This window comes from Rattus norvegicus, chromosome 17 (assembly GCF_021556685.1).
Source record: "Rattus norvegicus strain SHRSP/BbbUtx chromosome 17, alternate assembly SHRSP_T2T, whole genome shotgun sequence".
Taxonomy (NCBI): domain Eukaryota; kingdom Metazoa; phylum Chordata; class Mammalia; order Rodentia; family Muridae; genus Rattus; species Rattus norvegicus.
Window position 1 is genome coordinate 62,270,620 of NC_141550.1, and position 26,142 is coordinate 62,296,761.

General features: G+C 36.0%; 1 protein-coding gene across 24 annotated transcripts in view; it reads left to right on the plus strand.

The window, feature by feature from the left end:
• Wac (WW domain containing adaptor with coiled-coil) overlaps positions 1-24,077 on the plus strand; it is a 60,151-nt gene extending 36,074 nt beyond the window's left edge. For 4 of the 24 annotated variants that reach the window (XM_087590708.1, XM_087590705.1, XM_087590710.1 and 1 more), the window contains exons 5-14: positions 2,412-2,527; positions 2,941-3,053; positions 7,299-7,607; positions 12,697-12,963; positions 14,220-14,342; positions 15,076-15,224; positions 16,905-17,023; positions 18,264-18,450; positions 18,810-18,937; positions 22,641-24,077. In XM_087590708.1, the coding sequence (XP_087446834.1) occupies positions 2,412-2,527; positions 2,941-3,053; positions 7,299-7,607; positions 12,697-12,963; positions 14,220-14,342; positions 15,076-15,224; positions 16,905-17,023; positions 18,264-18,450; positions 18,810-18,937; positions 22,641-22,710 (1,581 nt within the window). In that variant the 3' untranslated portion in view covers positions 22,711-24,077. Of the gene's footprint in view, positions 1-2,411; positions 2,528-2,940; positions 3,054-7,298; positions 7,608-8,974; positions 11,421-12,696; positions 12,964-14,219; positions 14,343-15,075; positions 15,225-16,904; positions 17,024-18,263; positions 18,451-18,809; positions 18,938-22,640 lie in introns of those variants that run through there. The other 20 variants (XM_087590717.1, XM_087590707.1, XM_087590719.1 and 17 more) reach the window with 7 other exon arrangements.
• Positions 24,078-26,142: the final 2,065 nt, after the last annotated feature.

A 26,142-nucleotide genomic window follows, 5' to 3' on the forward strand; every position in this document is an offset into this window, starting at 1 on the left:
GTGTTGCCCTACCTGGCAGGTCTACAATTTATTATGTAGACCAGGGTGGACTAGAACTCAAAGTTCTAACTGCTTTGCTTTCTAAGTGCTGGGATTAAAGATGTGTGGAACCATGCCTGGCTCTGCTGCCAGTTTTGCCTAGAGACAGACTTCTTTACTTACAGAAAGAAGGGAGTTTATCAAGAACTATTGGGACTTTATGAGATTCTTTGTTGTAAGAAAGGCCATGTATTGGACAGGCCCATGGCTCCAGCTGCATATGTATCAGAGGATGGCTTTGTCGGGCACCAATGGGAGGAGAAGTTCTTGGTCCTGCCAAGGCTGGACCCCCAGTGTTAAGATGGGAAAGGGTGGGTGGATGGGTGGGGGAATACCTTCATAGAAGAAGGGAGAGGGGGAATGGGATGGAGGCTCATGGACAGGAAACCAGGAAGAGGGATAACATTTGAAATGTAAATAAAAAACTGTGCAGTTAAAAAAAATTAAAAAAAAATAAGAAAGGACATGTGTATTAATGAGCTGTTAGTGAACAACTCTAAGAAAGTAGAGATATTTTTGAAGAAGAAACAGCCACATGTCAGAGATCTGTTCAGATTTGAATTTAAGGTGGGACTAGATAGGTGTCTTGGTAGAACTTCCTTCTATAGGGAAGGTTGTGACTGTCACTTAGCTGTAACCTCGGCTGGCATGGAACTTACTGTGTAGACCAGACCAGCTTCAAAGCCTTTGAGAGCTGCCTTTCCCGTTCGAGGGCCCTTTTAAAGTCACACATAATTGTGCACTTTTCCTTGGACAGTTTCTGTAAGCTTGATGTTTATTATATATTTTAAAAACTTAGATCATTCAGAATACCAATTAAGCCCATCATGTGTTAATATGCATTTAATAAAACATCTTTCTAGAGAAAAAACTATATTAAAATCTGTGGTTTAGTTGCAGTATTAAAGGATTTAATGTCTCCAACCGTGTGTGTGTGTGTGTGTGTGTGTGTGTGTGTGTGTGTGTGTGTGTGTGTGTGTGTGTGTGTGTGGTCATTTCGTCCTGTGTGGCTTCTGGGTGAATGCCCATTTTCTTATGATAGTATTTTAGTCATGTGAAAATTTATCTCAAGTATTTCCGATAATACCTGAAAACTGGTTGTCTGTGACTACATGCTATATAACTTAGAAGATGTGGTGTGTGTGTGTGTGTGTGTGTGTGTGTGTGTGTGTGTGTAGGACTTGAGTTGTCAATTTTACATACTCTTTTTTTTTCAAGTCCATAAACTTGTCAAGTGTCATTCGTTGCACATTGGTATTTTAAATTACACTCTTACTAGAAATGGGCTGAGATGATAGTTTACTGTTTTCCGATTGCGAAAGTGTCTTGCATTTTTATAAAATAAGATATCCCATTTGTACAAGCTGAAATTTGATAGTAGTATTATAGGCCGGTATATTCCGTGATTATGCATGTTGTGTGGTGGGTAGAGTGCTTTACTGTATAGCCAGTGAGGATTACATGGTAGGTAATTTGGGAGCTAGCTTAAATATAAAGACTATTGCTTTAGGGAAAGCAAAACAAAATAAAAAATCTTGAGACAGATGATAATTTGCAGAATATTCCTTGAAGCACACTGGTTGTTTAGATCCCAGTATCTGCCTGTTCTGTTCCAATGTTCTGTTTTTTTTGTTTTGTTTTGTTTTGTTTTAAATTGGATATTTTTTATTTACATTTCAAATGTTGTCCTCTTTTCCCCACCCAACAACCACCCTCCCCTTCCTGCCTCCCTGCCCTGACATTCCCTTACACTGGGGGGTGGGTGGGGTATTTCAGCCTTGGCAGGACCAAGGACTTCTCCCTTTGGTGCCTAACAAGGCCGTCTTCTGCTACATACACAGCTCTCCAAGTGTTCTTTTATTATTAGCCTTGAATCTTAGTCTGTTTCTCTCATCAGTCTCTCAATCACAAATTACTTCTTGGCTAATGTTAACCCCTTCTGAACAAATATTTAAAAGCTTCTAGATTCTATAGGGTTGTTCAAACAGGTCCTTACTTTTAATCTGCCCTTTTTGTCTTAGACACCAGTTCCATGCAACCTCCCTTCAGGTTTTCCTGATTTCATCATGATTTTACAGGACTATCAAATATCTGTGTAAGACCAACTGAGAAGTTTAAAAGAACAATGTTAGTTACAGTATTATACTGCTACCTTGTGTTTTCCATTTTTTTCTTTCTGAATTCAAGATGTTAATAATTTCATGTTCTTCATATGCCTAATAGTCTATATACACTATACTATAATGCATAAAGGTTTTAATAGATTCTGTTCATATATATATTTGTATGTTTGGTATGAAAATTATTAGAATTTTTAATATTTCACATCAAATGCTTAAGTGGCAGACTAATTTTTAAAATGTGTTTTTAAGCCTTATGATTCTGCAGATGATTGGTCTGAGCACATTAGCTCATCTGGAAAAAAATACTACTACAATTGTCGCACAGAAGTTTCACAGTGGGAGAAACCAAAAGAGTGGCTTGAAAGGTACTTGCTTTTAACGTAGTAATACTCCCTAATTCATTCTGCAGGTCACCATTCTGTGTCATTAAACACTAGCTATTGGTTTTGTACACTAAACTCCCTTTATTTTTCAGTTTTAGTTATGGTCATATTTCTGTGTCTTCCCTCCTTATAAAAGTGTTTCTTGGACATAAGAGCCACCCATGTGGAGGCCCGGGAACACTCAGTAGGCTAGTAGTATGTTAGCTGACAGTCCTTTCGGTGAGAACCATTCTTAGTGCTGTATGCCATCTTCCAGACCAGCTTCAGACGTAAACCATGTTCCCTTTTATCCAGTGTACAGTTTTGTGGCGCATTTGGCCAGAAAGTTGGTATAGAGACTTAAGTACTTAGTGTCATTTTTATTCATAAAGTGATGTTTATTCTTTTACTTCTAGAGAACAGAGACAAAAAGAAGCAAATAAGTTGGCAGTTAATAGTTTCCCAAAAGACAGGGATTACAGAAGAGAGGTGATGCAAGCAGCAGCCACTAGTGGGTTCACCAGTGGAAGTAAGTGGTTGGTTTCCTTCCTTCCTTCCTTCCTTCCTTCCTTCCTTCCTTCCTTCCTTCCTTCCTTCCTCCCTCCCTCCCTCCCTCCCTCCCTCCCTCCCTCCCTCCCTCCCTCCCCCCTCCCCTCCCCCTTCTTTTCGCTTTGAAACAGTATGTTTGCTTTGTTACTATTGTTTTAATTTAACAGCTCATAAGTTCCATCCGCATGTGTAAATTGGCATGAAAATATACATGATTTCTATTATGCTGACTGGCTTTTCAGCTCTGTTTCCTGGAAAGGGAAACAGGTGCAGGTAGAATAGGGGTCTGTGTGGTTTTCATTACTCATGTTGCCTGTAGTACAGACTTGGTAAAGAACAAGATTTCCATATTTAAAAAGAGGATTAGCTTATAGTCTTAAGTAGTAAATGATTGAGCCCCACCACACACATTTATTAACATGCTTGGAGGTTTTGACTGTAGGTTCTTATGAATAGCTGACAGCCTTTTCTCCCTTAGTGAGGAAAATCTTGGTCTGTTTTCTGTATCCCACTGTGCAATACTGTCATTTTGGTTATCAAGGAGAAGAAATCAGTATGTAGATGGTCCCTAAAATGGATGTTGTTAGACATTACAATGATGTGAGAGTATACGCAAACAACTCGTCTGTTTTTTGTTTCCTGGGAATACTAGAAAAATCACTTCAGGTAATAATTCTTTAGTAGTACAAAATAAATTTCTTGATTTTTTTTTTTTTTTTTTTTTTTTTGCCTGACTGTACTGAGTTCACATCATTGCTATACTCCTCCATCCCTTCCTCCAGTAGCGTATATGTATGTTTTCAACGTGTCTCTGGTTTACAATACTATTGCTGAGATCTAAAACATCATTATCTGTACTTACATGTTAATTCCACTGTGTTTAGAGATCTGTATAAGCTGGATACTGAGGCTTTGAAGAAACATTTAAATCTTTTATAAACTATTTTTCATCCCTTGTTTAAGGGACCCTTGATCTGTATGACAAACAGGTTATGCCATAATGTTTTATTGAGATTTATCCATTGATGTGAGTAATTGATTCTTAATAAGGGGTATTGATTCTTTAATGGCAAATGTATTTAGTGTGAACTTTTAACATAGCAACATTAAATCTTCAAAATATGAGTACGATTATTCTTGATTTTTAGTGACTGATTTCAAGTATTAAGTTAGGGAATTTTACAGAACATTATATTTAATCCTATGTTGCCTCTTGTCTCAGGTAACTAGCTGACTTTGACCAAACAAAAAGAAGCTAAGGTTTTTATTTTTGAAGTAATTAAATAGTATATTGTTTATTGTTGCTAGAGCAGTTGGTGGGCAGGGACTAGTGACGTGTGCATGAAAAGATCTTCTAAAATGAAGAACAAGGAAGCTGTTTTGCTTGTGGACTAGACTCTAGAATGAGTGCTGAATTGGACCAGGCGTTTGCCATTAGGCTTAAGCTAGTAGTTCCCAAAGAGGAAACTTGGTTTCTAGGAATATTGGGTCGCTTTCATTAATTTCACAGTCTGATTTACATCTGCTCCTTAACTGAATTCACATATGTACAGATAATGAGTCCATGGGTCCATAGCTGGATTTGTGGTTGTATAAATTTGTTTTCTAACTTAAGTTTTTCTATACTGACTACCTTTTAAATAAATTCATTCTTCTCTAAGGTTAAGAGTTTATAAAGGTAAACACTAAGAGACCTAATTTTGAATAAGAGATGGGGAGATTTTTGAATGTTTTTATATGTTGTCATATATTCAAAGTCTAATGTTTATAATTTAGAGTTAGAAAAGCCTAAAATGGTCACGCACTCCTTTTTACTGTATTAGGGAGGCAAACAGGCGGATGTATATAAAAGTTAGTGTTAAACTTGTAACCCTATGATCCAGGAGTGTTTTGATGTGCATGCTTTGTTTACTGTGTACATGTGTATAGAAATCAGACCTGCTTAGAACCACAAATGAGATTATTGCTTACCCTGCTTGTTCAGTAGTGTCTCTGGGATCTGCTTTTATTTTGATTCTGCATCTGTTAAACTATTGTCTGCACTATTGAGGTTCATTATACCATCCATAAATTGTCTGCTATCTGAATACTGGGCTGGGTTTTCAGCTATTTTACATTCTGTGATTCATATCTGTCCCTTAATGAACCTAAGCTCCTGTGTGTACAAATGATGAGTCAGTAGATTTGGGGTTGAAGTAATAGTTGTATTTTTTTATCTTAGTTTTTAAAGTTTTATGTAATGGTTGAGAAAGATTTTAGTTTTTCTGTCAAATTTCTCCACTAAGTCATATAAAGTGCTGTAGTAATAAAATCAGTATCCCATTTAATTATTTGACATTGTCAAAAACTATTTTGTTTATTGGCATTTGGGTTGAATGATGGTTGGAGTGAGAAGTTTCTTAAAGATGGTAGAAATGTTACCACATTCTGGATTTCAGAAATGTATGGATAATTTTTCTTTTGGTGTTAAAGCTGCATCTTGATTATTTTTCTAGAATTAATAATATGCATCTTCTAAGCTCAGAGAATCCTCCACTGGGATTTCTTATAGCACTAGTAACATTTTGGATCAGGCAATTCTTTGCTGGAGAGACTGTCCTGTGTTTAAATTGTTATTATACCTGCTAAATTAGCTAGTCACCTCCCACCATGGCTTTGAAATTGAAATGAGTGGGGAGTGGTGGTACAGATATACATTTCTGTAAATTTCCTCTGTCTAGTGATGGTAGGAATCAGTTGCAGCTCCATCTTCCCCAGTTCCTAATCAACTATCCTTTTGACTTATTTTTTTAATAATAAAATATACTTTGAAGTAATACTTTAATACTTTGAAGTATTATTTTATGTCTTCTTCTGAACATTTTGACCTTTACATGTTTTGCTTCAGCCATATACAACTAAAGGAGAATTTTCTAGGTTAATGAAATAAAAATAGGTAATTAAGTGGCGTTGTGTTGTTTGGCATGGTGTTATTCCTGTTGTTTCAGGTAGAATAGCATCCTCTTTGTATCAGGAGACTAAAGTGAGATTCTAATAGTCCATATAAGGTAGAGCTATATGTATTTATCTATACAGGATTTTGGATACCACTGTCACAGTTGAGTCTGCATTTGCTATTGGTTTGATGATAACATACCAAGTTATATTAGATACTTGGAGAGTTTCTTTTGATACAGTTAAGGGCTTTTTGGTGGTAAACCACTGTTTTAAAGGTTCTGTTGTTGTTGTATAGTAGTGGCAAGGTGAAAACTGACTCATAGAAGTATGCAGAAGTATGCTCCTTATACCTTCTTTATCTTAGGGTCAGAGGAGTTTGGATTGTGAAAGACATACATATTCATAGTCTTTGAAACTGTCATGATCAAAGGGCACATCCTTTTGATCTTTTAATCTTATGGTTTTTCTTTTCTTGGATATTACTTTGGAATATTAGTAGGTTTTTTTAAACTAATGACCTTTGTTCACATAATTGTTTAAAGAATTTCCTCCTTTTGTATTACTTTACAGAAGCAAAGTTACCAGTATTTAAACTTCAGGGTTTTAGCTATTTCCTATACCTCCTTTCTGAGCTTAAATTCTTCTGGTTTTTTTTTTTTTCCCCCATTTATTCTGGCAATAAGCATAGTTTTTTTGTTTGTTTTGTTTTGTTTTCTGATTATGCCTGCATGCATATCTTGGATTTCTCTCTTCAGAATAACATGTGACATATGAATATGCTACTTTTGCCAGCATTATATAAATATTTTAATGGTTTTGTTTGTGATGCACAATTCAGTATATGATAAGTCATTGAATCATTGAAAGACCTACAGTAAACCCTTAGAGCCTACATTAGCTAGCTGCCTAGATACTCAAAAATTTAGAAATAATGAAGCCAGTGGTCCTTTGTAATTGGACTACTGGATAATTATTTGACCCTGTGATCGATATGTTAAAAGAATCAAGAAAATATTTGCCTTTATATTTTTAGAATTTTTTTTTTTTTTTTTAGTAAAATGTTAGACTAGAATCTGAGAATAGATTAATGTTTATAGTTGCTGTATTGCTGTTTATATGCCAGTGTTAAAGTTGCAGCCACTAATTGGACTCGCAATTTAAGGAAAGGAAAATAAGTTCAGGTGTAGTGTTCAACTAGCTGATGTTCATGTCGTAGGATTCTAACAGCATTTGTTTTTCTTCCCCCTTCTGTCATTCCAACATCTCTTTTGGGAACTGTGAACTACAGTGGAAGACAAGCATTCCAGCGATGCCAGTAGTTTGCTCCCACAGAATATTTTGTCTCAAACAAGCAGACACAATGACAAAGACTACAGACTGCCAAGAGCAGAGACTCACAGTAGCTCTACGCCAGTACAGCACCCCATCAAACCAGTGGTTCATCCAACCGCTACCCCAAGCACTGTTCCTTCTAGTCCATTTACGCTTCAGTCTGATCACCAGCCAAAGAAATCATTTGATGCTAATGGAGCATCTACTTTATCAAAACTGCCTACACCCACAGCTTCTCTCCCTGCACAGAAAACAGAGAGAAAAGGTATGCTGTTACTGCTACACGCTGCATGTTGAACTGTAGTTGTAAAATAGTCTTTCCTTTGGCTCAAGTAAGACTCTTAACTCTAAATTCTTTTCGAGATTTTCAGAGTGTTATTAGTTAGGCTTAGGTCTAAAATTAGAAGTTTAGGTTTATCTTTTAATTTATAATTTTCAGAACTCAACATTTTGGGTTTTTTGTTGTTTGTTTTTTTTTTTTTTCCTCATTTGTTTTGCTTCAACACCGAAACTAAGTATTTATTTAGTTCGTAACACTTAGTAGTCGTTTTAAATAACTTGTCAAATTTAGATGGCGCAGTGCATTCCTGCTGCTTAAAATTACTGCTCAGTCTTTGTAGATACTATCCCCATGTTTCAGGAGCTTCTGGCCTCAGTCTGTATATTAGAAAGCTAAGGTATGAGGCAGAAAATAAAAGATATCATACCTTACTTCTAATTAAACCTCAGATCTGAGAACTGGAAGTAAACATTACAACACAAATTTCCTTTATGCAACATATGTAATAACCTTAGCATGCTCAACATATGTAATAACCTTAGCATGCTCAAAAAGTGAGGTAACAGCTGCTTGGGGTGGTGGACAACATAAACAGCATGAGAAGCTCTCATGTGTGAGTGAGGCCTTCATAATCCAATCTGAAAGCAATCCCAATTACATCTATACTAGAACTGCTGCTCACATCAGGTTAATCTGTTGGTCTGTGGTAGTATGCCATATTAAATGATACATGAGCGGGGTCTTTGGTTGAGTGTGTCTCAGTTGATGCTCTCTCCCTGGGCATTGACAAACATTTAAGACATTTGCGGTTTGTTTTAGATGGTGGACCAGGGTGTCTGGAATAATGGTAATATGTTTGAGTTGGAGAAATGCCTTCATTGGCCATGGTTTTAAAATGTACTTATAATAAGAGAGGAGTGTATGTGCTGTGCATATAATTAAAGGATCTCACAATAGGTGTAGAGCTATTTAATTTTGCCGTATCTTTTGAGAGAAAGCCATTTGTATTTATGTCAGGACAAAAGTGTAGGGAAAAGTGAGCCTCATCACTTTTGTAGGAAATTATGTTGGTGTGAGTGTGAAACAAAGGAGTCAACTTGTCCTACATTCTGTGTGTGTGTGTGTGTGTGTGTGTGTGTGTGTGTTTGTGTGTGTGTGTGTGTGTGTGTGTGTCTGTCTGTCTGTCTGTCTGTCTGAGTGTTTACCTGTTTAGGTCAGATTGAACAGTCCTTGGTTATCTTGTCTTAATATACAAACAAATAGGAAGAGATAGACAGATATACCAGAAATACATTTTTCTTAATTAAGTAGCACACAATGACCTTTCTTAATTGCTCTCATGTCCCTTCTAGTTGTAAAGTCCTTCCTAGAATTGTGAAATCACAAAAACAAGCCATAGATACAAGCCCTCGTACCTTACTCTGGTCAAGTAAGCCCATGTTAGAAGAGTTCACTGGATTTAAATTAGCAAGTTTTTCATCTAGTAAGTAAAGGTATGATGTGTTTTATGTTCTTTTGCTAACACAAAGCAGTTATAAAAACAGACCTGCTCATAGCGAGCTCTTAGCACAAATTAAGTCTGGTAGCTAACAGTCTGGTTCAGAAAGGGAACAGATAGTCATTCATTGATGTGCTGGGTGAATCTCAGGGACTTAGTGTACAATTCCTTACCCTGTTTTATGGTGTCCCCAAATAAGAATAAGCCTTAAATTTGCTACGTGTTTAGGCAATAATGCCCTTTTGTTGCTGACATAAAGAATACGTTAACTAAAGTGGACCTTTCTCAGTCTTAAGCTCCTTGTTTTTAAAATACTTTTAAGGATCCCAAGTATTTTCATAAAAATTGAGAGATTGGTTAGACAGACATTGCTGAATATATATTCGTTAGTATGGTAAAGTAAATGTTACGTGCAATAAGCATTTGATCAACTTAAAAATGTGAAGTTTCAGAAAAAATGCTTACCTTGTACATTTTTGGTGGCATTTGAAAAGTGTAACAGGAACAACCTGGTAAAAAGAATATTAGAAAAGAATTATTTATAATGGAAGCAAGGATTATACCAAAAATGTTTGTTTGCTGCTTTGCAGCTAATAAATTTTCACTGTTAGACTCTGACAGATGACTGACTCTGACAGATGAAAAAAAAAAAGAAACAAGATTGAGAAATATCAGATTTTTTAAATTTAATGAAATGCATACATTCATGTGTATTTAAACGTGTAGAAAAAAGTATGTGTGCCTGTACATGTCTCTGTTCATGTGAGCACATAAAAACCCCTGGACCTGTGCTTTACAGCCATTATTGTCACCTTACCTTTTTTTCTGCTATAGAAGAAACAAACACTTGAGTTCCGTGTGCCGTGTTGTTAGAACACCACAGGAAATTGATCGGTAGTGTTATTACCTGAGCCTTAAGATCTTAACATATGTAAGAAGAGATTATTTGTCAGACCAGAAAGGTGTGAATCAGAAATATATTTTGACCAGTGTTTGCTCTGTTGGGTAGTTTGGAATAGCTAGGAATACAATGTACTTCTTTTAAGTTCTTACCCCTCTGGCAAAGTTAGAAGAACAAGTCAACAGTTTATAAGTAAAAACATAAAGGAAGGTGATTTGTTATCTCTCTTATGGACATATAGTTTAAAAAATGGAGCGTGTTCTGTGCTCTGTATTTCAGTACAAATTACCTTATTAAGGTGATTCTGATAAGCAGTATATTTATTAAGAGCTAGTGTTCAGAAGCAAACACTGTTGCATTTTGTGGAACCACTCTCATTATGTCACTTTGGCCGGCCTGGAACTTATTATGACACTCAGCTACATCTGCCCCTGCCTCCTTCCTGAGTATCGGATTGTATAGTCCACCTCACTAACTTATACCCAAATCAGACTAGAGAATTCAGGCCTTAAAAGATGTCACTTGCCCTAGGAAGCCATAAATTTTAAGTGGAGACAACTGATCTCCCAGTCAAACTGTTCTGTCTCACAAAACTATATACATGTATTCTTAGCAAATAATCCTGTTAAATTTAGAAGTTAAAGCTTTCCATAGCTGTAAGGACATTCTCTAGTGGTGATTTATACTCTATTCCCTCATTTTATCATCTTTATATTATTGATAATTTTTTGCTGGTTATTTGGTGGTTTTCTATTTCAAAACTCTTTGATTAGACAAAGGAGCATCAAAACAAAACTGAAAACTTTGTGTCTTCAAAAACATTACGAATTGGTGGCAATCTTAACAATGAAAGGAATATAAATCCTGATTTAATAATTCATACAATAAATAAAATAGCATTTGTGTCTTTCTGAAGAAAGGTAAAGAAAAATGCATTTAAGGGATAGGATCTAAAGAAATTTACAAATTGTAATTTATACAAGAAATCTGAACAAATACAAATGAGTATAAGGTGTAATAAAATTAAACCAAATTTGGTGACAACATACTTTCCTGAAGAGAAATTGTTATTTCAATGTTTCTTTCCTTTGTCTAAGGCCTAAATCAGCAATGTGTAGAAGTTTTAGGTAGTCTTCTAGTCTCATGACTTGAAAAACCCTTCAGAACTTCTGACTTGATAAATTCATTAGGATGTCCATGAATTGTACATGAAATTTATAGTACTTTTGAAATCTATACATTTAGAGAGATGTCATTCCTAGGTATTTGACCATGGAAGTGATACTATGAAAAGACTAACACTCAGCTTGATTGTAGTAATTCTCAGCTCCTTTGGGGCCATGAAGGTTCCTTTTTTAGTTTTTGTAAGTACAGATGTTTATGATTATCAGTCATAACATGGATATGATTCTTACAAATGAACATAAACAGTAAATGATGCTTTAGCAAATGTTGATAGTTTTTTTTTTACATCAGTGTTAATAGGGTAGAAAAATGGAACATTCTGAATTGTCTAATCTACTGTTATCTAAGTGCCCATATTTCTAAAACCCTTTACATGGTTAGTGTTGTGTGACTTGACCTAGATATCACAAAAGGAAGTTTCGCTTTCCTTTCTTGTTGGTAAGCTTGAGTTATTACCAGTTTTGAGTTAAAATAATAGTGCTTAATTATGATTGAATGTGTATGTAGACTCATACATGCACATGTACATAATAAGTATGTGTATCTGTGTCTTTTAAGTTGGCATTTTTCTCTCTGTTTAATGAAATCTAGTGGTGTACTATTCCTGTGTGACAGGGTCTCACTAATGTAGCCCACAGGCCTTGGAATTATTTCTATTCACATTCCCATCCTGCTCTTAAAGACACACAGTCTCGCAAGTTAAATTGGGTTTTAATTAACCTGGCAGGGTAAATGGCTTGCTGGTTGTGCTCTCTTCGTCAGCAGTAAATAAAGTCTTGAGGATTTATAATTCCAGTTTGTCAAACACAGTAAAGATTACACTACTGGTGCTTTGTGTTCAGGTGCGTTGGCTGTACCCAGAAGAAGAATTTGTAGCTTTCCATGCGTTGGACATCTATCTTTTATTACCAAATACTAGGAAATGGGGTTCTCCTTTATTTTTACTATTTAATTAAAGGGCCTGGTTATAGATAGTAATGTTCATTATGATTAAATCTTAACAACCACAAAATGTGTCCTGAATCTTCTCATTCAGTATTCATTTTTTGTAGTTGGTTTTGGTCATGAATGGTACCTACCTGATACCTATCCTTTAATGTTACTGCTTGTTGCTTAGTACAGTGCTCCCAGGTACTTCTGATTTTTTTTTTTTGAAATGGCACATAAGTCTTGTAGCCTTGTTATCTTTGATTAACTTCCTTGTGTGTATGTTTGTAGAACCATATAGCAGTGTGAGTTTCAAATGATACGTGAAGATGAAGATTATCAGCTTTTTAAAGTTAAGGAACTAGAATCTTTCATGTTCTAGCTTCTCACTTATCCTATTTATCAATAGGAGTATAAAATTATCTGTTGAGTGTATTACAGCTAGGCTTATTTTTCCTGAGGTTCAGATACAGTTCGTAAGTGTATAGCACATGGAAGATGTTGCTGTGATGTGCTTGGTTTAGTTTCTGATATTGAAACATTTCTTTCTTTTTTTTTACGAGCCTTTTCTCCCTTTCATGTAGAATCTGCTCCAGGAGACAAGTCAGTATCACACTCTTGCACAACTCCTTCCACATCTTCAGCCTCTGGCCTGAACCCTACATCTGCGCCCCCAACATCTGCTTCAGCCGTACCTGTTTCTCCCGTCCCACAGTCGACAATACCTCCATTACTTCAGGACCCAAACCTTTTTAGACAGTTGCTTCCTGCTTTGCAAGCCACGCTACAGCTTAATAATTCTAATGTGGACATATCCAAAATAAATGAAGGTGAATACACATACTTACAGTTTTTTAACATTATTATCTCTATTGTAAAAAGTTATTTATAAAACTCTCAACTCAAGGAATGACTCTTAGTTTTCTTTTCAAATTTATGTTGGAGTTTTCTGCTTTAGCATCGCCACCTCCAGTGTGCTTGGTGGTGTAACTGAGTTAGTGGTGTTCAGACAGTTTCAAGCCTGTGAATATGAAGATCTTAGAAATCCCATGAGGCAGCTACTAGCCAAAACTGCTAGAGGGTTTTTTTGGGGAGGGGGTGGTGGTTTTGTTTTTAGTAGTGTTTTAGGGTTTTTGTTTGTTTTGTCTGTTTAATCATGACTTTGATTCTTTTTCTTTTTACCTTTCTAAGTTATTTGGACCAACACCTCATAGAGCCTGAGCAAAAATGGATTTGCTGTTAATTTGAAACCATTACAATTCAAATGTTAAGTCTCTATGCATTTTCTCATAATAGAAGGTGTTACGTTAGAGCCTTCTCAAACTGCCTGGTTTTCTTGTTACTCTGAACTTGAGTGTATTTATTTTATTCTTTAAGATAACTGCAATTTATTAGTTTGTTTCGTTAAATGTTTTATATAAGCAGTCCAAAATTATATAAAGCCATCTGTACAAAACATTCTTAGGCATTAAAAATGCATGGCATTTCTAAATACCAGCTGTTTTGGTATCCCTTTTTAAGACACGGTGAGTGTTGGTATACAGGGCTTTTATTGGTCAGCTTGTTGAAAATAGTCATGTGAAACAGCATCCCTTCAGTCTTTCTGATGAAGCCCTAAGGACTAACATGCATAGGCTCCTGCTGCTCTTAACACGTCTTGGCAGCTTTAGAGTTGTGTCAATTTACCTTTATTGTTAACCTGTTTTCCTTCTTTGACCATTTCAAGTATTTTTTTAATATGAAATTTATTTTTATATATGCATTCGTGTTTTGCCTGCATGTTTTTCTATGTGAGGGGTCAGATCCTGGAGTTACAACAGTTATGAGCTGCCGTGTGGGCGCTCGGAATTGAACCTGAGTTGGGTCCTCTGGAAGAGTAACCAGCGTTCTTAATGACTGTGCCATTTCTCCAGCCCCCATTTTAAAGTCTTTGTTCTCATTGATTTATTGTGTGTGCCAAGCTTTCATTTTAAAAATTTCATGAAACCAATTTGTATTTTTACTATTGCTATTTGTAAGCTCTGAGTTTCAAGTTAGTAATGTAAGGTGAATTTCTTTGTTTTGATTGGATTTTGAATGTTTTAAGTTCTTACAGCAGCTGTAACACAAGCTTCCCTGCAGTCTATCATCCACAAGTTTCTTACTGCTGGACCATCTGCTTTCAACATCACCTCTCTGATTTCTCAAGCTGCCCAGCTTTCTACACAAGGTAGTCTTTCTTCCTCTTGGGTTACTTAAAAGATTGTCTTTTCCTTTTGTTTTGTTTTGAAATTAAGGGAAAGTTTGCTTTTAGTTAAGAAAATATTTGGTATAATGGTTTTGTTGGACTTTCAATATGTGTGTATTCTCAGGTCTGTTTATTTCCTTCACTTTAGATTTTGGTGTTCATCTGATTATATGCGTAATATATCATATTTTAATCAAAATATAAATGTATTGATACAGTTTACTTGAAGCAAAAAAGTCAAACTGTAGTATGCCCTCCGTCTTTCTGAAACATCGCACACACTTGAGGTGGAAATTTGCTTTGTGTTGTTGGAAGCTTTTGAGTGACAAAGCAGAAGTAACTTACTCCTTTGAACTAAACATGTGCAGAAGAGGTGCTGTAGTATAACGGTCTCTGTTGGAAAGTCCACAGACAAGGCAGACAGCATATTGAGGATAGAAGTTTAATGGTAGGAATTCATAGCTCTTGCCTCATGAGGCAAGGGACTATATATAGACAATTCCTATGCTTATGCAGAGAATAAATATGAATTTTGGCTGTTTAGAAGGCTACTGTATGTGAATAAGTACAGGTTCAGTTTTTGATGTTCAATATGGACATCAGATTCTGTAGTTTCAACTGGGTATCTTTGCAGTGTGTGGAGTGACATAGACACCTCACTGCATACATGACATTTTGGGGGTCATTTGAACTTAATTACATCATTCTATTGCAGCCCAGCCATCTAATCAGTCTCCAATGTCTCTAACGTCTGATGCTTCATCCCCAAGATCCTATGTGTCTCCAAGAATAAGCACACCTCAGACTAACACAGTCCCCATTAAACCTTTGATTAGTACTCCGCCTGTCTCATCACAGCCAAAGGTATGTCACCATTGTACTAATTATGGAATCGACTAGTGTTTAGAAATGATAGCATTTTCAAGTGTATAGGCCCAGGAAGTGCCCTTTGAGAATGAGGTAGTGGTGGAATGAATGGCAGATGGCTGATATTAGATGGGGCAGCAGGGGTGAGTTGCCAGCAGACTTGAATCTGAACTTCTTTTGTGTACTTCATGATTTATTCCTGATTGGTTTTGGGATTGGCGACATGCAATTTTTTTTCTCCCATTATTTCATTTTAAAACCGAACCAACTTCTCTAATAAGAATATGACATTTAAAATTTTTTGCTAGCGAATTGCATGCTCTTTGTTTCTCTTAATAAAATTTTTATGTTAATCTAGTTTTTGTAGTAGTAGGCATGAACGGCTGTTCTTGGGTAAGGAAAATCTATAAATTTCTACTTAGTACACAGTTATGAAATATAATTGGAATATAACTAGATTTTACTAATGTTACATCAACTTAGACCCCTATCACATATCTAACCAGTATTCACTCCGATCTCGCTTTTGTGTATGTGTGTGGGTGTGTGTGTGTGGGTGTATGTGTGTGGGTGTATGTTTTAATGGGTTTGTGTGTGTAGGCTGGTGAGTACATGTGTGGCGTCATCTTCAGTTTGTCATCTTATTTATTGAGGCAGTGTCTCAGTTGATGCAAAAGTGTGAGCAAAAGATTAATGCTAATCAGGCTAGCCAGTTAATCTGGGAGTTCTACCTTTTGAGTGCTGATTTTGTAAGTTGGCCATTCTGCTAGACTGGCCTTTATGTAAATTCTATGGGACTCCATTCGCTCTTAAGTTTTGTGGTGTAGCAACAACACTGAGTAATCTCCCCAACTTTTTTTAAAATTAATATTCCATCTATTAGTATGTGAAGGTTAGAGCTTGCCATATATTTGGGTTTGTGTTTTGTTTTTAATGATAAAGGTAAGACATTTTCTGAGAGAAAAACTTAACTTTTTCGTGTATTACATCTGAATGTGTGTGTGTGTGTGTGTGTGTGTGTGTGTGTGTATTCAGATGTTTATCTACCATTTTCAGTCATGGGCCTTGTTTTATCTGTCTATAGTGTACCTTTTTTTATGATAAATATAATGCACATACATTCTCCATACTTGCACACATGTGTTGATATGTGCTGGAAACGAGTATCTGTGTGCCAATAATATGCATTTTTATAGAATTCATAAAAAAGAGTAGAAAACTGGTAGCATTGGAAATATGCTTTTATGGTTTTTACCATAAGGTGTTTTGTACAAAGAATGGCTTAAAATTCAATTTTGGGGCAGAAACATGGCTAAGTTGTTAAGACTTGTTACTGAAATGAGATGGGAGTTTGGATTCCAGATTTAATGTCTGTGAGTTATGGATGAGCAAAAGATTAGGTCCAGGGGATCTGATACTTATATCACACATACATGGGCAAGTGTACACACAACAACTTTAATTTGACTTTTTAAAAACTGTTAATTTTATGAATATAAAGTATATGTATAGATATATATATAACTAAAAATGTTAGAGTCTCCAGTATTAATGTAATGAAATAAAATTTGAGAATTCCGTTCACCTCTGCAGAATGTTACTAGTATTAGAATTATTTTTTAATTAAATTTCTCATGTGATTAAAAAAACCTGTCTCTCCGGATTTTGACATTTTAGGTTAGTACTCCAGTAGTTAAGCCAGGACCAGTGTCACATTCGGCTACACAGCAGCCCGTGACTGCTGACAAGCAGCAGGGCCATGATCCTGTCTCTCCACGAAGTCTTCAGCGCTTAAGGTTAGTTGGTTAATACTGTGTTATTATTTATTTTTAATATGGCATCCTATGCTGTTTGAGCAAGATGTACTCCATCTCAGAAGAATTTGACAGGCTCATGGATGACTTTTACTAAACAAGTCACACAGTTCACAAAGAAGTTTAAAGGCATCTTTAAGCTGTAACTAGATGGAAATAAACTGTGTGCTACTTGTATAGGAAAGGCACGTGGCATTGTGTTTGCCACAGTATTTGCTTTTTAGCCTACTCATAGAAATTTTGAGAGTATTGGTGAAATAAAAGAAAAAAAAATCCTCACCTCCAAAACCAATGTTACACATCCTTAAAGTCTTTAAATCTAACCTCATTCAGATCACTTTTCATATTGTTATAAATGTCATATATATGTGTTATGTTATGAATAATTGTTACAAACTGTTTGTACTTTTCTGTGCTCATTCTGAATGGTTTTTTGTGTATACTTGCTTTCTGGCCAAGTATTTCAGAATTTATACATTGAAATGAGAATTTCTTCATTCTAAATGATCCCTTTAGAAGTCAGCAATGTTGCCATTGCTCAGAACAGTTTTGGGAAATTCTTATTTTAAATAATGTTTAGAGGATGCAGTGTTACTTTAAATATATCTTCAGTGATGAAAATTCTTTTAGAAATTTAGTTTTGGGGAATAACTGAAATCTGTTCAAGGCCAAGTCTGGTGAAGCAGGTACGTAATCAGCTTGGGTGGTTGAGATTTTGGTTTTTATCACCATATGTCCCCAAGCCCTGTCCCAGAGTATTCAGATTTCAGGGAATCCCTTTTCAGTTTGTCCCTTTTTTGGTCTCATTCTATCAACTGTCCACTCAGACTTCTCCAGTGACATGCTTGTGTTTTTTGCCTGATGTTATTTCAGTAGTCTTGATTCAAGAGTAATTTTGATACCAAACAGACACGTGCTGTTAATTAAATGTGTTAATTAAATACATGTGCCTTATATTTGTGACTATGAAAATTTGACCTTCACTTCGCGTTCTGAGGTTAACTGTTCTGTTATTTGAAGTTTCAGTTTTAAATAAAAACTCCAGTGTTCTAAAGGCTATTGAATTATACATGATATACTTTGGATCAGCAGTTCTATTTTATAGTGTTTTATATATATAATTGTAGTAAAAATTTGGATATTTTAAAGAATACATAGTGTTTTCTAGAACTTTTTCATGCCATGTAGAAGCCCATTATATATTCACGTGTTTGTCTTGCAGTAGCCAGAGAAGTCCATCACCTGGTCCAAATCATACTTGTAGTAGTAATGCATCAACTGCAGCTGTTGTACCACAGAACGCATCTGCTAGGCCTGCGTGCTCATTAACACCTACTCTAGCAGCACACTTCAATGATAATCTCATAAAACATGTTCAAGGGTGGCCTGCAGACCATGCAGAGAAACAGGTAATGTCTCTATCTTGTCATTCCTCACCCCTCATTTCAGTTTTTTCTTCTCTTATTTTCTTTTCTGTGATGTTACTGTGAAAGTTGTGTAAATATAAAGTTGGCTTGGAATTTAATATCATAATCACTTTATCTGCTAGAGTGCTGGGATAGGGTGGACTAAAACAAGATCTGATTGAAACCACATAGTTTTAAGAACCCTGAAGGAAAAAACAAAACACTTTGCTTAAGAAGGTTATGTGCTTATACATGAAAAGTTTTATTTTGTACTTTAGTGTAAGCCCTTATATTCTTTTTGTGTATATATATATATATATATATATTCATATTTTATGTGAGCTTCAATTCCTTAACTGTAGGCATCAAGATTGCGTGAAGAAGCCCATAATATGGGAAGTGTTCATATGTCAGAAATATGTACTGAGTTAAAAAATTTGAGATCATTAGTTCGAGTATGTGAAATTCAAGCAACTTTGCGAGAGCAGAGGTAAGTTATTCAGTGTGTGTGTGTGTGTGTGTGTGTGTGTGTATAATATAAATATGTATTATATAATACATATATATATGTGTGTGTGTGTTTTGGTTTTGAATGACCTTAGGAAGTCAGATTTGGCCAACAATTGCGAGGAATCCTCCTGTCTCTGCCTCTCCCATACTGGAATCATAGGTATATACTGCATACCTGGCTTTTTAATATGTGTGCTGTGAATACAAAACCAGATTCTTAAGTTTCTGCTGTTAGTTTCTCTTTCCAGACCCATTTTTTAGCCCCTGAAATTTGTTATCTTTTCAGAATTAACTATTGTGCTTTTCCCCCGCCCATATCTGCTGTAAGTATATTTTAAGATCCCCCATTAGATACCTTTAACCGGTAAGTGGAAAACCACTAAATTAATGCCTTCAACATTAGCCACACAGGTGCTAGCTGACTTTATAGCTTTTGCAGTTTGGGTTCCAACAGTAAAACTAGTACGATTCTTATTTACTTGCTAGTCAATTTTCTAGAAAGAAAATTCTTTTTTAAAGCTCTCTCTCTCTCTCTCTCTCTCTCTCTCTCTCTCTCTCTCTCTTGTTGATGAACTTTATCTTTATTCCTGTAAGGAGGCACTTTGTGATTTGTCAATGTCCTGTTGCAAGTTTTAGGATTTCTGTGTGCAGTGGAACTTGCAGCATTGCACCTGTGTTTAGGGTTTTATTTTGGAAAAGAATAGGCTCTTGAATGCAGGCATCTCAATACTGCAAAGGCCAAGCTGATACTCAAGAAAAGGACTGTATGAGGAGTAGATGGGGGGGTACCATGTGCAGCTTGTTTATACTGTACAAGATGATGCTTTATACCCTGGGGAGGAGAGGCAGGACAAGAGGGACACGGAGGGACTCACCCATGCAGCAAAGAACACTGAAGTTTCAACTTGGGAATTGTTTAGTTCCTGAGTGTTTCTTGTTTAAAAATAGCACAAAAGGTCTAGGTGATTTGATAACAGTTGCTTGGTTAGGTACCTTTTTGATGTTTTTAACCCTAAAGAAGGGACAGCTTGTGAGTGAATGACTTCAGATTAGATAAGCGTGTGAACAGAAAGTTTATGAGAAGAACCACATGATTATCCACTTTAGGATGGTGAAGTTGATATGGTTTTGGATTAGGTATGGGAATCATGTAAGAGTCAAATTATGGTCTTGTAATCTAATCATACCATGTTCTACCAATATTTTTATAATTTAGTTGGCTTATGGGGTACTACAGTGTCTTGGTTTCTCATTAACTCATACTCACTTTATTGGGATTTTTCTTAAGTTAATAACTCTCTCTATACTCGTTGATTTATAACTCTGTACTCCACTAAGATATGTTACTTTAAGAATGAGATGTTGCGGGCTGGAGAGATGGCTCAGCGGTTAAGAGCACTGACTGCTCTTCCAGAGGTCCTGAGTTCAATTCCCAGCAACCACATGGTGGCTCACAACCATCTATAATCAGGTCTGGTGCCCTCTTCTGGCCTGCAGGCACATACATGCAGGCAGAAAGCTGTATGATGTATATATACATGATAAATAAATAAATGTTTAAAAAAAGATTAAAAAAAGAATGAAATGTTGCTGGTAGCTAATTAGAAATGCCCTTCTTTCTTTTTATTTATTTATTTATTTATCTATTTACACACACACGCTCACATACACATACTTATAGATAGATAGATAGATAGATAGATAGATAGAGAGAGATAGATATAGCGTGGTTAAATTGGCTTGATAAAATTTTAGATTACTGCTTTTATCCTTAGATTGTTTGAAAATAAAGACGATGTAGTACTGTCTAGCCAAATGGGGTGTATCTGCAATCTTAGCTTTCCCTGTGCTTATGATGTTCGGTATATTTGAGACATGTGCTTTGAGAGCAAACTTATTAGTAACATTGTAGCTTGTCATGATTCAGGGAAAATACTATTGTCTGCAATCCATAAATATATATCAGTTTGTGATTTATACAGTTAACTTGGAATCTTGTTTTTTTGTCTTTTTCTTTCTAGTTTTTTGTTAATCTAGCGATATTTACTACTTTTAAATATCAGCTGGGATTCTTTCATCGTAGGATTGCTTAGGAATTAGCTCTACCACTAAATCAGCATTGGACAGGCATTGGACTTTTTCAGTTGTTTATGTGCCTTAAAACCATTTACCTAGAGGCTGGAGAGATGGCTTAGTGTTAAGAGTACTGGCTTCTCTTCCAGAGGGTCCTGAGTTCAATTCCCAGAAAACACATGCTGGCTCACAACCATCTGTAATGGAATCCCATGCCCTCTCTGGTGTGTCTGAAGACAGGGAGAGTGTACTCATATATATAAAAGAAATTGTAAAAAAAATTTTTTTTCTTCCTGGTCAGATACCAAGTCAGTATATAATTCATTGTTAATATAGGCAGTGAATACTGTAATCCACAGGAGAGAATAGAGTCTATCAAATTTGTGACTAACTGTGGAATTGGTGTTTTATTTCTTAGGAGTGCGTGAGTGTGTGTGTGTGTGAGAGAGAATTGATGTTCTACTTTCAAAGTATAGATGGGAGAATGATTAAAGATTGACTCCAGGTCCTCACCTTACCCTGAGTCACACTTCCGGAACAGTTTTTTATTTTTAATTGTCATTTAATTGTATGTATTCTTGGGCTAAATTGTGACATTGAATGTCTCCCTGATGTTTAGCTTAGGATAATTTGTCACACTCAGTACCTCAGCTAGCAATTTTGAAATGATGATTTTATTTGGCATCAGCTTTACACACCGACATCTACAGTAATTCCTTTGTAGTAATTTTGCCTTCTCTGTTTTAATTCTAATCTTAACAATACTATAAGTGTTGTGTTTTATAGAAAAGACGAGAGAAGCAATATGTTTGGTGGTGTGTAGTCATGTATGGGGGAAGGGTGTGCCTCTGCAGGTCCGTGCTGAGGCATCCCTTCCCCATGAAGGATCATCTATAGGGATGGGAGTTACTCAGGGAGTGGGGAGGAGAGTAGAGACAGAGAAAGGCAGAGGGGAAAGTAGAGGAGTAGAGACTGGCCACGAACACATGGAGATAGAGGAGGGAGGGGAATGGGGACAGAGCAAGAAAGCAAGGTGGGCGGGGCAAAAAGCCCCTTTCATAGTGAGTCAGGTACAACTGTGGAGTGAAGCCTAGACAGAATTCTAACATTCCCCTGTTTTGGTTTAATTAAAAGAGGAAAAAAAAAAAATAGAGGCAGTGGTGGAGCAGGAATAGGGTCATGGTGATCTTCAGCTACTTCCCTGACTCTGAGGCAATGTCTCTGGGGAACCTAGGAACACGGGTATGGGGATGTCGCTCCAATCTCAAAAGAGACTTGACTGTTTCCTTGCTGTCCAGGGTCTGTGGAACCATCTCCTTAGGTATACATTTGAAGCAATAAGCAAAATAAATACATTTACCCCATACTTAACTCCCCACCTACCTTCTTTTTATTGTATATACTACACATAAATTTAAACTTATTCTGTATATTTGAAGTAAATTTTGAAAAATTGCTAGGAAATTAAGAAAATTTCTAGCTTTTTCACTGTTTTGATATATGTGCTCAATACTGTGAACAAGTTGTTTTTATTATTCATTATAAAGACTCATTCAGTATTTACAAAGTTTTTTGTAACAGAGATCTTAATATCTACTTTTATTTTTCAGGATACTCTTTTTGAGACAACAAATTAAGGAACTCGAAAAGCTAAAAAATCAGAATTCCTTCATGGTTTGAAGATGTGAATAATTGCACATGATCTCATAGAGGAACTGTAAATCTGTTGCCCAGTCATAACATTTTGAGCTGCATTTCAGTAGACCATGGACCGTTAAGCTGGGCAAATGAAATGACAAGGGGACGGGGTCTGTGAGAGTCAATTCAGGGGAAAGATACAAGATTGATTTGTAAAACCCTTGAAATGTAGATTTCTTGTAGATGTATCTTCACGTTGTAAATATGTTTTGTAGAGTGAAGCCATGGGAAGCCATGTGTAACAGAGCTTAGACATCTGAAACTAATCAATGCTGAGGTGGCTAAATACCTAGCCTTTTACATGGAAACCTGTCTGCAAAATTAGCTTTTTTTAAAAAAAGAAAAAATTTGGGGGGTTAATTTATCATTCAGAAATCTTGCATTTTCAAAAATCCAGTGCAAGCGCCAGGTGATCTGTGTGTGAGGATACGATTTTGAACCTTATGAGCAGTGTACAAATATCATGAGACAACTGATCAGCACTTGCACCTGATCAAGAGCAGTGCTGCTCCATTTGTTTTGCAAAGAAATGTTTTCATTTCCTGTATGTTCCATTCCCTCTGAAGTCCCTTGGCCTGATTTTATCCATTTTTTTAAAGGTGCCCTCTTTCCTTTCTTGGGGCACTGTTGCTGTGGCACTTTTCTATAACCTTCTCATTCCTGTGTACAGTAGCTGGAGTTGCAGTGATTGAGCATAACCCACGTTTGTATAAATTATTGAAATCCATTTTCACCCTGTAAGAATGGACTTAAAGTACTGCTGGGCAAGTGTGCTGGAAGTACATTGACTGCTCAAATACAAGGAAGTGGCCCAATGAACATGGTTGTGGGAGGGGAAAGGAGAAACAAAGCTAGTCAGATGTGAATTGTATCTGTTGTAATAAACATGTTTAAACAAACACAGTTTGTTACTTTTTTTTCTTTCGGTCAGTACATATTAGAATTTGAACTACATGAGGTTCTTTATCAAAACTATTCTTGTTGAATATTTATATCTTATTACAAGTAATAATTCCTTATATGGAGGTTTTGTTTAAAGCACTAACAATAAATTGTGTAAAAGATACTCAATGAATGTGAAATTCAACAAGAATGAGGAGTCACTTCCCAAGTGGTGTCATTTGTTCAACTTGGTTTACTTGTCTTGCTATTCTGACACTTCATTTTGAAGGATGTCTGTGTTGTACCTAACTTTTCAAGTCTGGTGCTGACTGTTGTTCTTAGCATCACAAACAGTTTGTGTCATTGAATTTCCTGCTGTTAACAGAAACAACAGGAAAGCTCAGCTTTGTATAGTGTTTCCTAAAGTATATTAAAATAAAAAAGAAACGATTGCTACTATAAAGCTACATGGGCTTTTTCTTTTACCCCCGTTTGCTTAAAAATTTTAGTCAATATGGCCTTAGCCTGACACTGCCAGGATTGCACCAAATCATAGGAGTTTTTGTTTGTTTGTTTTTGTTTTTGTTTTTGTTTTTTTTTTGTCTTATCAAAATTGTAACATCTGACTTAAGAATTGCCATTGTTGGGCAGGTGTGTACTTCCAGATCTACAATCAAGGGATTTTTGTTTTATACCAGAATCAATGTTAACTTTCTGAATGCCTGAAATTTAAATGTTACTTCTTTGCTTTGACTATATTTAATTATATTTAAGCTAAAGAACCTATCTCTAAGTTTAATAAATCTGAAATGATAGTATGATGTTTGCTGATGGAGAGGAAGGGATAGCTTTATACAGGAAGCTGACTTCCATTTGTTACTTTCAAAAAAATTTTAAACATTAAGAAAAGACATGTCCTTAGTTATGATGAAATGTCTAAACCGGTGCAGTTATTACCATTTGCCGAACTGTGCTCATGTATGTTAATGGTGTCTTCAGCCTGTACAGTGTCTGTCTGGGCAAAGGACTCTACAGGTTTGTAGTTTAAGAGGGGACCATATAGTCAGGTGCAGCTGACTTGTGAGTTGCATAAGTCAATCTTGTCAGTCCTCCATCTATGTCACTATCCCTCTTTGTTTTAATGACTACAGCCCTATATGGATTAGTTAATATTTTAGAAAAAAATGTTTAATTTGAAATTTCTTGAGGTATTTTGTAGTATTTGATCCAATTGCATTTTTGTAGTAAAACTTTAAACATTGCCCTTTATCTACATATGGTGTTTGGCTCTTAGCCTCTGGAAGTGACTAAGGCATATATATCTGTTAGAGCAGGGTCAGTAACCTAAGGGTTATCCTTAGGTGCCATGAATTTGAACATGTAACTGGGTTTAAGGAATTTGAAAATTAGAAACTCTGCATAGCTCTAGAAAACCTCCCTTCTGCCTATTTAAAAAGTGAATATTTACTGCTCTTCACCACATGGGGTTGTGATAAATCTGTTAGAAAAATCTTCCCCAAAGAACCAGCAGGACTCCTTATTTTTCTTGTTCTATTTAGTCTTAAGTTAGTTTTAAAACTTGGGACTGTAAATGTTTTTTAAGAAATACAGAATACTCTATAATTTTGCTCCCTAAAATAGATGGCATTATGTTTATTTCATGCTTGTAAAATAATCTTATGGAGGAAGTGCTGAAAACAAGCAAATGAGATTGCTTTTCCTATTTAATATTCTGTGTATAAGTACCTTAGCTCTAAGGGAATTCTTCAAAGAGCAACATGCAGGAAAGACCATTTACTCCCCTACCAGAGCCTTGAAGTCCCTGCTTCAAGCTACTGTGTTTAGGTGCTGAGTTTAAATATCCAGAGTTCTTTTCAATACCTGTAAATACTGCTTTTATTCTTGTATTTGTACAGAAGTGTGCGAAATGATACAAAAAAGTAATAAAAATGTTTTGACTCTATGGTGCAGTTATTTCAGAACTGTGAAAACAGAATTCAGGACAAAATTGTGTATTTCTGAAGGAAATTTAAAATACTTGTTCTAGATAGCTAGTAAAGTATTAGTAATTGTGTTTAAATGTTCTTCCACAGTCTGAATATTTCTGGAACTATAGGCATGCAGCCCCAGTTCAGTGCCCTTACTCTATCTATCTATCTCTGTCTGTCTGTCTGTCTGTCTGTCTGTCTGTCTGTCTGTCTATCTATCTATCTATCTATCTATCTATCTATCTATCTATCTATCTATCTATCTATCTACTTTCTATGAATCCGGACTTGATTACCCTCTCTTCCCCTTCCCCCAATGGGCTTGATCAGAAGCCTTTTATTTAGAGGCCATGTTGTACTTCACTGTCTGTCCTAAATCCTTGAGCTTTGGGGAATGCCGCATCCAGATTGCCTAGATGCTTCTGGGTCTGTGAGTTCCTGACACATATCTGTAGATAACTGCCATCATGAGGTGAGTACCTATAAAAATTCTCTTTAGAATAGGTTCCCTGTAGTTACTCAAGTCCCAAGTTTTTGCTCCTTG